Genomic DNA, 14,255 nt, shown 5'->3' on the forward strand with positions numbered 1-14,255 from the left:
CTTTGGGCAGGGAAAGGAAGGAAGAATTTGAGAGTGGTAGTCCAGTGAATCAAATGGAAAAAGGGTGGGGGGAAGAGAAGAGGATTGGTTTTTTGGTTTTGGTTTTGGTTTTTCTGATTTGAAGTCTTTGAAAACAATGAAGCCAAATGTGCTTCCAGGCTCATCTGATCAGGCCTGCAGAAATGTGTCATGTAGGTGACTGAGCCAAAACATGTTCAATTTGATAGATCGACAGCTGTAGAAATTCACTTAGGACCCCAATCCTGATTTTTCCTAAGGGGAAGTTAGAATACATTGAGTAGACAAAGGTTTGACTATGAAAGCTACTTCACTTGAATACACACATGGCATACTCTTGCTGCATTAGATAACATTGTGATCCTTTGTGTCTGAAGATAATTAGTCCTACTCACCAGTAATAGGATGGGGGCTCTGAGCTCTAGCTCTTCAGTGAGGATGAGCTCCACTGAGTCATCCACAACCTCATACCTGGTAGCCCTAATGACCACATTTGAACTGAACAATCAGTCTATAGTCAGAGTTGGAGGAGAAGAGAGAGAGTTGGGAGTTGGTACATGGTCATAATTAGAGAGCTAATCTGTGAGGGAGGTTGGGCATCAGCCTATGGCCAGAATTACAGATCTGTCTGTGGCGAGTCAATCTGTGACCAACCTTTAAAGAACTGGTCAGGAACTGAAGTTAGGAACCACTTTGTGACTAGGTTTAGGGAGCATTCTGTGGTTTGTTAGGGGGGTTGTGATCCAAATTAAATATTGGTCTGTGGTTGTAACTAAAGATCAGTCTGTAACTAAGATCAGTCTCATATCTGGGACAGGGGTTAGATTGTGGTAAGAAGTCTGTTAACAGAGACTAAGCACAGATAACTGACGCACCCAGGGTTCGAAGTCATTATTATCTCGGTCTTATTTTGCACTGTGCCTAAACCACCAAGATAATTGGTCTTAGACCTGTCCAATAAATATAATGGAAATTCCACCTCTTGCACTTATATTCTGATAAAGTCCTCCAGCAGTTGACATTAAATTGGAAATTTATCTATGTCAGTTTGAAGTGAGTTAAACATACCTTTCTTCATTTAAATACAGCTTATCTGGATTGGGAGGAGAGAAGTAGAAAGATTTTTTTTCAGATTCCTCATCATAGTCTCACTTTGCCTGAGCAGATTATGAGCCAACCAAGCAAGTTAGGAGTAGTCTGTGAAAAGACATCAGCTGCAACTGAAAGATAGGTTATTGAGCCTTCATTATCTGCCTACTTCTGTTGAAAGGAAAAAGGCAATATGTGTATCTAAAGGCCAGTCAACAGAAGAGTGGGAGATTTAGGGGAACAGAGTAGCCCATTCAGTTTTCCTTGGGGCTTCTAGGACTGGATTCTTTTTTGTAAACTCCATCATTGTGTGGAAATTCGCATCATCCTCTCTTCCAAACATTTTACATAAGTGTTTGGAAAGGACTGCATAGTTCAATGAAACAAGTCTATTAATATTTCTCTATGATTCCAACCACACTCTGAAGGAGCCAGGACAAACAGGAATCTAGGAATAAAGTTTTCCCAGAAAGGCCATGAGACGCCTGTTGGTTTTGACAACATTTTTTGAAAAAAGAAAAAAGAAATACTTTTTTTTTTTAAAAAATGGACTTTAAAGAAAGAAGGCAGGAAAAAAAAGAATTTCCAGACAGTCCCAGTTATGGTTAGGGAATGAAAAATGATCCAGGCTGCAGATGAATGTTGTATAGTTGGTTTTGTGGGAATCTTTTAATGAAACCTCTAATGGATAGAGATCTTGTTCCAAGAGCCTCTCTGATCTTGTCCTGAGATAGTCTCAACCTGGTCTAGGGAACTTGTCTGAGTTGGTCTGGGGTGTTAGCTGAACTTAAAAATGTAGGCAGAGCAAATATCCTGATGTCCATTTGATAAGTGAGAGGTTGGCCCCATCACCACAATCTCCAGTACCCTCTGTCTCCACAGTCTTTTATGTCACCAAGGACATAATAGAAGGATGATAAGTGAGGGTCATGACTTAGTACATGACCCCAGGATCAGACTGGGGATCCCATAAAGAGACTAAGTAATGTATGCACAATACACATTGAATTGGTAGTTAATCCAGGACTAGGACCTGGCTCTTTGAACCCCCTGTTCCCCATGATGTTACATAGTCAGGTATATCATGAGAAAAGACTTGTTCTAGACATTTTACTTCAGTGATTTGATATTTTGAAAGACCTTTATTGGCCCAATTTAAACCAAAAAATATTACAACCTTCACCGTGTTTGTTCAGAAGGGGTAGCCTCATCAACTCTTTTCCCCCAACCTCTCAACTAAAGAGACCTTCATGAGTTGTCACAACACTGCCGCCCCCAAAACAAGCCCATCACCCTTTTAATGGCTAACATTGTTATTTTAAATCTTTCTACATTTAACTTTGGTCCTTGGATGATAGACTCATAGTCCATCATCAATATGCTACTGGACTTGGATTCAGGAGAGCCTGGATTCAACTCCTATCTCAGACATTCATTGACTGGATGACTTTGAACAATCTCTTAATTTCTCTGAGGTTCTTGTTTCCTCATCAGCAAAATTAACAGTCTCTTGTAGTGTCAAATCTAAGATCTAATCATAATGATTATGGGAATTTGCTTTGGGCTGGCATAATCTTAAAAGCCTTGGGAGAGATCCATGCCAAAGTATGGCATTGAAGGAGGGTCTTAATGAAAAGAATTTCTCTCTTTATCTAAATCTTTCCTTTTCTTAGTCCAAATATTAGACAGGTGGTGCAGTACAGGATCTAGACTCAGAAAGACCAAGTTCAAGTCTTGCCTCAGATATTTACTAGCTTTGTGACCCTGGAAGACACTCAGTGACTGTCTGCCTCAGTTCCCTCCTCTGTACAAATGGGAATAATAATAGCATTTAACTATGTGGCTGTAAGAATAAAAGGAAATGCTTATAAAGTGCTTTTCAGTTCTTAAAGCCCTATATAATTGTTAATCATCATTACCATCATCATCATCATCATCATCATGATTATTATTGTTATTATTACCTAAGGCCAGATTGATCTGAAGGGTAGAATGGACAAGGAAGACATCTTGAAGGAAGTGGGATTTGAGCTCCAGACTTGGAAAGGAGAAGGAGATAACTTTCTAAGCAAGAGAATTCTGTTAACAACCATTTAAGAAGGAAGGAAACATGATCAAGTTGTGAAAGGAGGGAAATATGTACATAGGAAGGATAAGCTGAAGACTTCTTGGAGAAGTCCTTGAATGCCAGACTAAGAAGTTTATATTATCTTGGTGGGAAGCTTTGGAAATCTTTTTTAAAAGCCTAAATTCCAAGGTAGAATTATGTATAATGTCTAGGGAATGCATCCAGACATTCCTGGCCCTGGAGTTGGGAAGTGGGATGGAGAGGGGAGCAGGACAGTTCTTCACCCTTGAGGGAGGACTGTGTTGCAGCTGGAAGGTGGAGAAAGCCAAACAAAATGAGGGGAAGTGGTGGAAATCTATCCCATGACTGCTGATTGATATGTTTGTCTTTCTTCTCTTAGATCTTGACCTGCTCAGGATTCACTGATATCACCCCACCCAAACTGCCCTTCTCCAAATATGGTCTGGCTCTTTCTGGGCCCCAGATGCCCAGCCAAAACCCCATAGATCCTCTGGACCCTGGAATGAAAGGAAGGGGAACTTGGCATCATGGAACAAACTGGATGACTTAAGAGACTCTAGGTCTTATTTTTATACTTAACTTCCCCCCTAAAACTTTGTTTTGTTGGTTGTTTTTTTTTTTTATTTTTTTTATTGTTTTGGCCACAATGCTGAGTGAAGATTGTTGATGATTTAAATTGAATAAAACAAAATTTTCTACTCTGTTGATCTCCATGTAATCTGGCTAGGACAGGTCTCTGGGCAAATATCCAGGAGGCTAGACAGCTACAAATTTCTGGGGCTTAAACCACAGGATTTAGAGACCCCTTCATTACAAATAAGAGGAGTCTAAAAAGATTAAGTGCCTTCAGCCACATAGGTGGGACAGGGATTTACCTCAGCTTTTCTAGTTTATAAATCAGAGTTCTTTACACCTCTATTTCCATAGCGTCAACTGGAAAAACTCAAAAAGGATATTGCCTGGCCCCATCCCCATTAAGTTCACAGCTGAGTGACGCAGGGGTTAGAGCTCTGACCTTGGAGTCAGTAGGACAGGAGTTTGAATCCAGTCTCAGACATTTGACCCTTACTAGCTGTGTGACCTTGGACAAGTCACCTAACCCTGATTACTTCTCATCCAGGGCCATCTCCAGTTGCCCTGATTCATGTCTGGTCACTGGACCCAGATGGCTCTGGAAGAGAAATTGAGGCTGGTGACTTAGCACAACCCCTCCCCCCACTTAAATCCAAATTATGTGCTCGTCATTGCATCACCTCCCTGATATCATAGTCTTCTTTGAAAATGAAGAACAAAAATAAAATAAAAAAAGGAAATGAAGAATAAAGATTATCATAACATAGATTCTCAACACTGACATTGTCCAGGTATCCATACCAAGGAGCTTGGAACATTTCATATCAAGAGGTTCAGATTCTTGAATTATTATCCCTTGTTTTGGAAACAAAAATCCTGGCTCCACAGCTTACAAGCTATGTGACTTACAAAATTGCTTAAATACTGTGAGCCTCAGTTTCACTATCTGTAACATGAGGAGTCTAATACTTATATTATCTTTCTGAAAGGATTGTAGTGAGGAAAGCATTTTGTGAACCTTAAAACATTACAAAAAATTAAACTATTATTAATATCTAGCCACTTGTCTATGATTAAAAAAATCATAGATTTGGTCCAACCTCCTCATTTTACAGTGGAGGAGAACTGAGGCATTCATCTACCTCAGGGACTTTACACAGAACACAGCAAGAAACTGAAGAGGTAGATTGGAATAGGGAAAGAGCATAAGTCACTTAGCCAGATTCACAGCAAATAGTAGAGTCAGGATTGAAATTCAGATCTCTGACTCCAAACCAAGTATGCATTCTACTCTATAATGCTAGGAATGAGTTCTCAAAGGATCAATCTATGTGATTGGAAAAGAACATTACATTTCAGTGCCAAAATTAAATTATGCAATTGCCTCAATCTAAATCTCTGCTCCAAGCAAAGAGCTGTTGATTAGGGATGTAAACCAGAAGGCAAAGTTTGTATTAGAGAGGGACAAGGGAAAGAAAGAATTCAATTCAATAAAATTTATTCAACTACTAGGGACACTTGACCAATTACCTGATCCTGTTCAAAATTAAGGACCAGCCATTTTCAAAAAAACACTCACCCCAGGAATTATTCTCTCTGGGGTAACATTGGTATTTCTGTCTCTCAAAGAGCTAGCTAGCTAGCTATCTCTATCTCCTTTTATACCCCTTTGCAGTTGTTAATACTCATATCATCAGGCTACAAGTGAATGTCTGCCATCAGACTCTTGGCTTTTGGTGTCACCATCCAATAAGAAAACTGTCCTTTGTCCAATTCTTGCTGCATTTCAATGGCAATTTTACACAAAAGCATAGAATAGTGAGAGTTCTTTAATCATAGGAGAAGAAAAGAAGTAACGTACTCACCATGGAACCAGCCCATAACTGTTCTCTAGACCAGGCAGCCCATTGCCAACAGGAAAACTAGAACTCAAGAGTTTAAAGGAGTGTAGTTCAGGAGCTGAGAATCAACCACTTCCACATTTCACTTCCGCAGAAAGGATGGTAGCAATTGACTGAGTCTTGTGGGCAAGGCTGGGTGTTGTCAGTTCTGATTGAATCTAGAATGATTCTCCCCCATTCATCACTATTGGTTCCTCATTTTGCTTGTTGCTCTGACCCCTGATCACTTCCTTCCCCTCCTCACTCAGCTCCATATGCATTTCTCATTTGTATTTTTGGACTAGCTTATTCCTTCAGTTAATTTACTATTCATCTCAGGAGGGTATCTGAAAGGCAAAAATTTGATTGGCCATACATCCATCACCAATTTTTGTCTCTCCATCCTTTTTTCCCCCCCTTCAAAGTCCAATCCGTCTTTCCTGGCATTTCCATTCCCTAGGGTACCTATTCTCCCAGGTGAGAAGGATAAGCCCCCAAGTTGACTTAGGGTCTACAGTGTTCTAGTTGAGATAAAAGATAGGATGGTACAACAGGCTCAGCTGATGATGAGTATAAAAGGGCTTTGAAGCAATGTGTAGATATGGCAAAGGCCCCTGAGTCTCAGCCTAGGGCCATAGGCTGACAGCATATCATGGAAGACTAGTGTTACTCATCACCAGGTTTGATCTTAGATGCTGAACTTTCTAGCCACATGAATTCTTAAAGACCATCTCCCAAGCTAAAAATGAATTTTGGTCAACATCAATGCCAGGAGTATACCCCTGGATCAGATAATAACACTTTAGAGGATTGAGGAGTCTTATAAAAGTTATCATATTTATTAATTCTGTAAGGATTCAGGAATTGATGGCAATGAAATTTTCTAAGGAGAGGCAAGATATTACCCATAACATCCCCAATAGGAGCCCACCATATTTCATGCCTGTGTTAGCTGTCTCATATATTCCTGGTCAGTGAAGCTTCTCTGATAAGAAGCTGAGAGCGGGTTGTTTGGAGCCAGATGCAGGGAGCAGCTCCTGCTGAGAGTGGAGTTAATCCTCCTTCCAAAGAATCCCAGTCTTCAGTAGCAGAGCCTGAGAAACACAGGTCATGGCAGGCAAGCTCGGGGGGGGGGGGGGTCTGGGTGACAGTATGACTGGAATGTGGTCCCCAAGCCAGCTTGTCAGTCAGCACATTCCACCTGGACTTAACTCTTTCAGAAAAAGAGTAGAAGCTGCAGCCTCAGCCCTCCCTGGACAAAACAGACTATTGAGGGATCCTGGCACAATTTACCACGTATGCATCCATTTCCAAGAGGAAGCAGAAGGAATCCTCATTCTCAGTGATCCAAATCCATCTTATATGTCAATCATCATGCCCTTGAAGGCCTTTAAACCACCATCTTTGACTCCTTTTTCCCTTCAGAGGTTCCTAGGACCAGATCAGGAAGAGGTATAAAAAGAATTAGAGGGAAGAAATGAGGGGATGAAGGAAGAGTTAATAGTACCTTAGAAAATATAATATTAGGGTTGAAACCCAAGGTCATAGAATTATAGAAATTTGAATTTGAAGAAACTTTAGAGATCATCTGATCTAATACCCTAATAATAATAATAATTTTTAAAAAAATGTTTTATTGATGCCTTCTTTTTAGTACAACAAGCATCCCCTTATAATATATAAGACCACTACCAAATGAACCCTTCTTTGTTTTGTTTTGGTTTTTTGCAAGGCAATGGGGTTAAGTGGCTTGCCCAAGGCCACACAGCTAGGTAATTATTAAGTGTCTAAGACCATATTTGAACCCAGGTACTCCTGACTCCAAGGCCAGTGCTTTATCCACTGTGCCACTTAGCCGCCCCTAGAGAGATCTAGTCTTAAAGAGCAAACGAAAATCCCACTACCAACATCAAAAAACCTAGCCACCCCTAAACCCTTCTTTGTAACAAAGAAAAATAATTGAGCAAAATCAATAGACATGGTGACTGCATTTAGGTGTATGACATTCCAAAACCATATTCCCCTACCTCTCACTTTGTCGAGAAGCCTCTAGAGAGAGAAGAATATTGTCCAAGGCTACACAGAGTCAGAATTAATATCCTGCCTCCTTGTGCAATATTCTTTTAATTATATCATGTTGCATCCAAATTTGAGGGAATGAGAAGATATCTTTTCAACTGGGAGATGTGAGACAAGCTATACAAGGGGAGTCATATAGGTATGTACTCAAGGACATGAGTTGCCAGGGGAGTAGAGATAGGCTTCCATTAGTCTGGGTGGGAGTGAGAGGGAGAGAAAATTTGAAAAGCACTTTTTTTTAACCCTTTGAATTCAGCAATGCATCGATTAGGCATTTTCCTGTTGTTAAGGACACAGTTGGGATACCCAGGTCTCTAAAAGGAAAAGGAACATTCTTATCAACAGAATAACAATAATTGACTTTAATATTACATTTCAAAGTTTGGAAAGTCCTTTCTTGCTTCAATTTAGGGTCATAACAACTATCTGTAGATACTATAGAGACTAGAATCTCCATGATATAGAAGGAAAGTAAGGCCCAGGGGAACCTTGTCCAGAGTTCCACAGCTTTGGGCTGTCATGGAGGGGACTTGAATCCAAGGTCCTGCCTCCAGGTCCAGTACTCTCCTCCATACCACAAAACGTACACTAAGTAAGGGCTTTTTACATCTTTTTTTTTTTTTTAGTTTTTGCAAGGCAAATGGGGTTAAGTGGCTTGCCCAAGGCCACACAGCTAGGTAATTATTAAGTATCTGAGGCCAGATTTGAACTCAGGTACTCCTGACTCCAAGGCCAGTGCTCTATCCACTGCGCCACCTAGCCACCCCTTTTTGTACATCTTCAAATGTCACATACAGGATACCTGATAGAGGTGATTATCTGGGGAACAAGTCACCAAAGGGAGGGAGCAGGTGTTTGTTGTGGACCTACTATGCTGCAGACTATGCAAAGTATTACATGAATATGATTTCATTTGATCCTCCCCACAACCCTGGGAGACAGGTGCTGTTTATTATTCCCATTTTATAGTTCAGGAAACTAAAGCAACAGCTGGTGCTAGAGGTCATATTTATTCTTAGGTCTTTCTGACTCCAGGCCCAACATTTCATCCAGTGGGATATTGAATGTTTTATCATCTTCATCACCACCACCACCATCATCATCATCATCATCATCATCATCATCATTATTATTATTATTATTATTATATATTTAATCTAGACAAAGTAAGCTCTTACATGAGGTGATTTGAGGGTTCACGATCAGGTCTCCTTGCCCAAAAGTATCATGCATAATCCTTGAGTCTTGCATTATACCTATCATTCTGACAAACTCAACAGAATATTTTCCCTTCGGGGTCATCAATACTTTCTCTAGGCACCTATACAACATCACATTTCCCCTTGCGGGGAGGGAGGAAATTTACTCTCTCCTTCTTGGGAAAGAAGTTTGTTAATTAAAGGCTCCCCAGAGTAAGGATGTGGAGGTCTGGGTTGGGGGAAGAAAGTGAGGATGTAATAAAGAAACACATCCTGCAAGGTCAAGAATGGCTCTCCCCTGATGAACTACAAAAATCCAAGAATTTCCCAATTTCTCACCTTCCATTATTTACTAACACAATGCCCTCTGAAATTCTATTTCTTCCATACTACTTAGCTAGAGTACCAACAAACTACCTTCCTCTAATTAATCAATATAAGAACTAGGTTATAAAGCTAATTGAGAAACTAAGGGGGAAATGCTGGGTTTTCTACCTATCACTACTTCAGTGTGACTTTGGGGAAAAGATTTGACCTCTCTTAAGTCTGTTTCTTCATATTTAAAATGAGGAAGTTGAATTAGATGACATCTAATGTCTCTTCTTAAAATTTAGGAACTGTCCACTTCTCCTCCCAGAACTGGTGTAAGTAAACCAAGGAGCTAGGAAACCTGAGATCTAGGATAAAAAATAAGGGGGAGGGTGTTGGAATCTGATACATTAAAACAAAGTGCAAAGATTTTAAATGGTAAAATTATACAAGATAATGGAAGATCTAGCCATAGACTTAGGTCTTAGCCCTTGTGAACTCCATAAGCTTCCTAGGGATGTTAGCTCCCTTAACTAATTTCATGGTGAAGACTTGTTCAAATCCTATCTTGATTGTTTACTATTTGTGGGACCCTAGGCAATTCACTTAATCTCTGCCTAGCAGTTTCCTAATCTTTAAAATGGGGATGAGGGTCTTCGGTGAAGAACAAATTTGTAAAATCATAGCTGGAAAACCTATTGGAACTCATCTAATCCAATCTCCTCATTTGACAAATAAGGAAATCAAGGCTCAGCAAGGTGATGTGACTTTCATCAGGTCATGTATAATTGTCAATTCAAAAACTAAAACCCTGACTCCAAACTCAGTTCTCTTTCCAATGTATCACCATCTTAACTAGATTTTTCTAGGTTAAACTTGACTCATTTTCTTTAGACTTGAAGCTCTCAACTTTCTTATAGCATGTATTCCCTTCCTAAGAACACTTCTCTCTCCCATAATAATTTGAATTTCACTTGCATGGGCATTTTGAATTGAGTTCATTGGAATGATCTAAATAGTTGAGCTTCCCTTTCAGTTAATTTATGAGGCTTGCCGATGACTACTAGGATTGGAGTTTTCCATCCATGTTGCTTACTCTCCTTCGATAATGAGAACCAGCAGAAGACAAAGGAACCAAGGCAAAGACTTGATGGATGAGAAGTGATAGTTTTATGGAAAGGAAGAGAATGGCTCAGTCCTGGACATAATCCTGAACTCCAGTTTTCCACCTGGCCCTTGCTGGTAGTTGCAGAAGTGGTACAAGAGGAGGTTTGCAAGGTCAGGCACTAAGGTCAAAGGGGATATGAGTAGGCAAGAGTATCTTCAGATTTAAGTCTCAACACTGTATCTTGAATCAAAACTGACTGTATCCTTCTTCTCTGTTGAGAATATAAAGAAATTAAATGGAAAATGGATGACTGCTTTCCTAAAGGCGTAGGAGATAACAGCTATTTGTTAATAGGTCCAGAAAACATTTATTTCCTGACTCAATTCCTTATTTACCTTGCCCTATTATTTTAATTAAATGTGTTTTGCTTTTAATTGATGTGTTATTTGGCATTGTCTGGAATAAAGATGTATTGCGGGTGTTTGAGTCAAGCTTTTAAATTAAGTAATGACTAAAAAACAATCTGAACCTAGGCAAAGCTCGGAGCTGTGCTGAATTTTATTAGAATTTTAATGTTTGGAACTTTAAAAAACCTTAAGTTTTCTTTTGAAAATTATTTATTACTCTTTTTTATGGAGGCAGAGAATGGGAACTCAAGGGGGTCTGAATGGATTGTGGGATATATGATTGTGATAGTATACTATTTTATTATAAGAAATAATGAACAAGATGCTTTCAGAAAAACTTGGACTTACATGAACTGATGCAAAGTGAAATGGAACATTGTATACAGTAAGAGCAAAATTGTATGATGATGAATTGTAAATGCCTTAGCTATTCTCAGCAATATAATGATCCAAGACTACACCAGAGGACACATGATGAAAAATGCTATCAACTTTCAGATAAAGAACTGGATGGAGTCTTAATATAGATCAATACATCTTCTTTTCTTAACTTTATTTTTCTTGGGATTGGTTTTTTTTTGGTCTGCATTTTCGTTTGCAATATTGATAATATGGAAATGTTTATATGATTTCACATGTATAATCAATATAAAATTGCTTGTCTTTTCAAGGAGGAGGAAGGAAAGGAAGGAAGAGAATTTGGAACTCAAAATTTTAAAAACTAATATTAAAAAATTTTACATGTAATTGTGGAGAGAGAGAAAAATAAAATCATTTGGTTTTATCTGTTGGCCACTTACCTACTGGGGAACTACTCATATTTGTATTAATTCCCTAAATATTTTGAGTATCAGATATTTTTTGAGCTATATTTGAGATATTATCCATTTCCACAAAGAAAACTCATCAATAAAGACAAATGACCAAGAAATCAATTTAATACAATTCTACAGGATGTGTTAATTACCTTCTATGTGCACTGCATGCTTTGGGGAGACAATGCAGAAAAATAACAGTCTTTATCTCCAAGGAACTTACATATTAGTGGAAGGGGAGAGAAGTGGTAGATGTAAGATGAGCACAAATTAAGTGTAGTGAAGGACAGACAGTGATAAGAGACAAGGGACAGTTGCAAATAAAGTAGGATCTTGCTTCTTTTCTGTGTGTGTGTGTGTGTGTGTGTGTGTGTGTGTGTGTATGTGTGTGTGTGTGTGTATGTGTCTGTGTCTATTCCAGTGGCACTGACCTTGTCCTTCCACACATGATGCCCATCTATAGCCTCTGGCATTTCCAATAGTTGTGCCTCAGGCTGGGAACACTCTCCCTCCTCATCTCTGTCTCCTGGCATCCATGGATTTCAAATAAAATCTCAACTTCTACAAGAAGTCTTTCCCAATCCTCCTTAATGCTGATATCTCCATTCAGCTGATTATTTTCAGTTTAACCCTGCCTCTATCTTGTTTGTATCCATGTGTTGGCATGTTGTCCCCTCCTTGTAGATGGTGAGATCCTGGAGGACAGGGATTGACTTTTGCCTTTCTCTGTATCCTTAGTACTTAGTACAAGTCTACAATTTGTTAGACACTTAATAAATTCTTGTTAACAGACTAGGATTGACTGCTCTGAATGCCTTCTTCACAGGATTTGGAACTAGTTAGGACCTGTCACCACCCTCCGTTCCCCATCTCTCACTCCACCTTCTTATGTTTTGGTTCTCTATGTTCTCCTAAAAGTTCCAAGGAGGGGGTGAGCTGGAGTCAGCTTGCAACGGAGAGCTGATTGTTAAATTTTTCAATGTGAGCATTTACATCTCAGAAATCAGCACATGCTATAAACCATGGATTGATTTATTAAGTTTATAGTTGATCATTTAGACTTTAAAGTGATGGAGAAAATGTTCATAATAGTAGGTTGTATAAGCTGTTTAGTCATTTCGGCTGTCCAACTCTCTGTGATCCCTATTTGGGTTTTTCTTAGCAAAGATACTAGAGTAGTTTGTCATTTCCTTCCCCACCTCATTTTACAGATGAGGTCACTGAGGCAAACAGGATTAAGTGTCTGATCCAGCGTCACAGAGCTAGTGTTTGAGATCATATTTAAACTCATGCCCTCCTGACTCCAGGGCTGGCGCTCCATTTTCTGTGTTGGTTGTTAAATATTTACCAGCACATCGCAGTTGATACCATAATATCAGCACCTATTCCTCCAATTCTCTTTATCCAACATCCCCAATCCATATATTATGCATCCACTAATTTCAACAGTCCTAGCCTCTGGATGCACCCTGCCAGAACCTTCTTGCCAGATCTAGAATGAATGGGAAATCCTGATCAGTTCAGAGAACATCATATTAGGAAAAATATTGACAACCTAGAGCCTTTCCAGAGCAGGGTAATCCAGGTGACAAGAGACCTAAAGACCTCTCCTATGAGGAGCCTCTGAAGGACATATGTTTATCCTAGAGAAAACTTAGGGGAGAAATGGAAGTATGTAAAGGGCAATCATGTCTAAGAGGAAGGAAATCTGCACTTCAGGGCCCTGGAAGAAAGAACCTGATAAAGGAGTTGGGACTTGAGGGAGGAAGATATAGAAACTGATAGAGGAAAGAATGTTCTTTTTTCTAAAATTTTTTTTTGAATTTAAAAATTTTCCCCCCAATCTCCCCTCCCTCTCCCCACCCCCCACTGAAGACAGTCTAATAGTCTTTACATTGTTTCCATGCTATACATTGATCAAAATTGAATGTGTTGAGAGAGAAATCATATCCTTAAGGAAAAAATAAAATATAAGAGATAGCAAAATTATATAATAAGATACGATTTTTTTAAAAATGAAAGGTAATAGTCTTTGGTCTTTGTTTAAACTCTATAATTCTTTCTTTGGATACAGATGGTATTCATCTGTATCCATCGCAGATACCCTAAAATTGTACCTGATTGTTGTACTGACGAAATGAGCAGGTCCATCAAGATCATCAATCCCATGTTGCTGTTAGGGTGTACAGTGTTCTTCTGGTTCTGCTCATCTTGCTCAGCATCAGTTCATGCGAATCTTTCCAGGCTTCTCTGAATTCCCCTCCTTCCTGGTTTCTAATAGAACAATAGTGTCCCATAATATACATATATTACAATTTGTTCAGCCATTCCCCAGTTGATGAACATTCACTCAATTTCCACTTCTTTGCCACCACAAACAGGGCTGTTATGAATATTTTTGTACAGGTAATCTTTTTACCCTTTTTCACAATCTCTTCAGAGTACAGACCCAGTAGTGGTATTGCTGGATGGAAGAGTACTTATTGCCCTTTGGGCACAATTCCAAATTGCTCTCCAGAAAGGTTGAATGAGTTCACAGCTCTGACAACAATGTAATAGTGTCCCAGCTTTCCCATATCCCTTCCAACATTGATCATTGTCTTTTCTGGTCATATTGGCCAGTCTGAGAGGTGTGAAGTGATACCTCAGAGATGCTTTAATTTGCATTTCTCTAATCAGTAATGATTTA

General features: G+C 39.2%; 1 protein-coding gene across 1 annotated transcript in view; it reads left to right on the forward strand.

Annotated features, from left to right (window-relative positions):
- Nucleotides 1-14,255, forward strand: part of LOXL1 (lysyl oxidase like 1) — a 70,332-nt gene extending 56,077 nt beyond the window's left edge. Inside the window, exon 7 of the mRNA XM_074232683.1 lies at nt 3,576-14,255. Within this exon, the coding sequence (XP_074088784.1) occupies nt 3,576-3,582 (7 nt within the window). The 3' untranslated portion in view covers nt 3,583-14,255. The remainder of the gene's footprint in view (nt 1-3,575) is intronic.

The sequence above is a fragment of the Macrotis lagotis genome, chromosome 4, assembly GCF_037893015.1.
Source record: "Macrotis lagotis isolate mMagLag1 chromosome 4, bilby.v1.9.chrom.fasta, whole genome shotgun sequence".
NCBI lineage: Eukaryota > Metazoa > Chordata > Mammalia > Peramelemorphia > Peramelidae > Macrotis > Macrotis lagotis.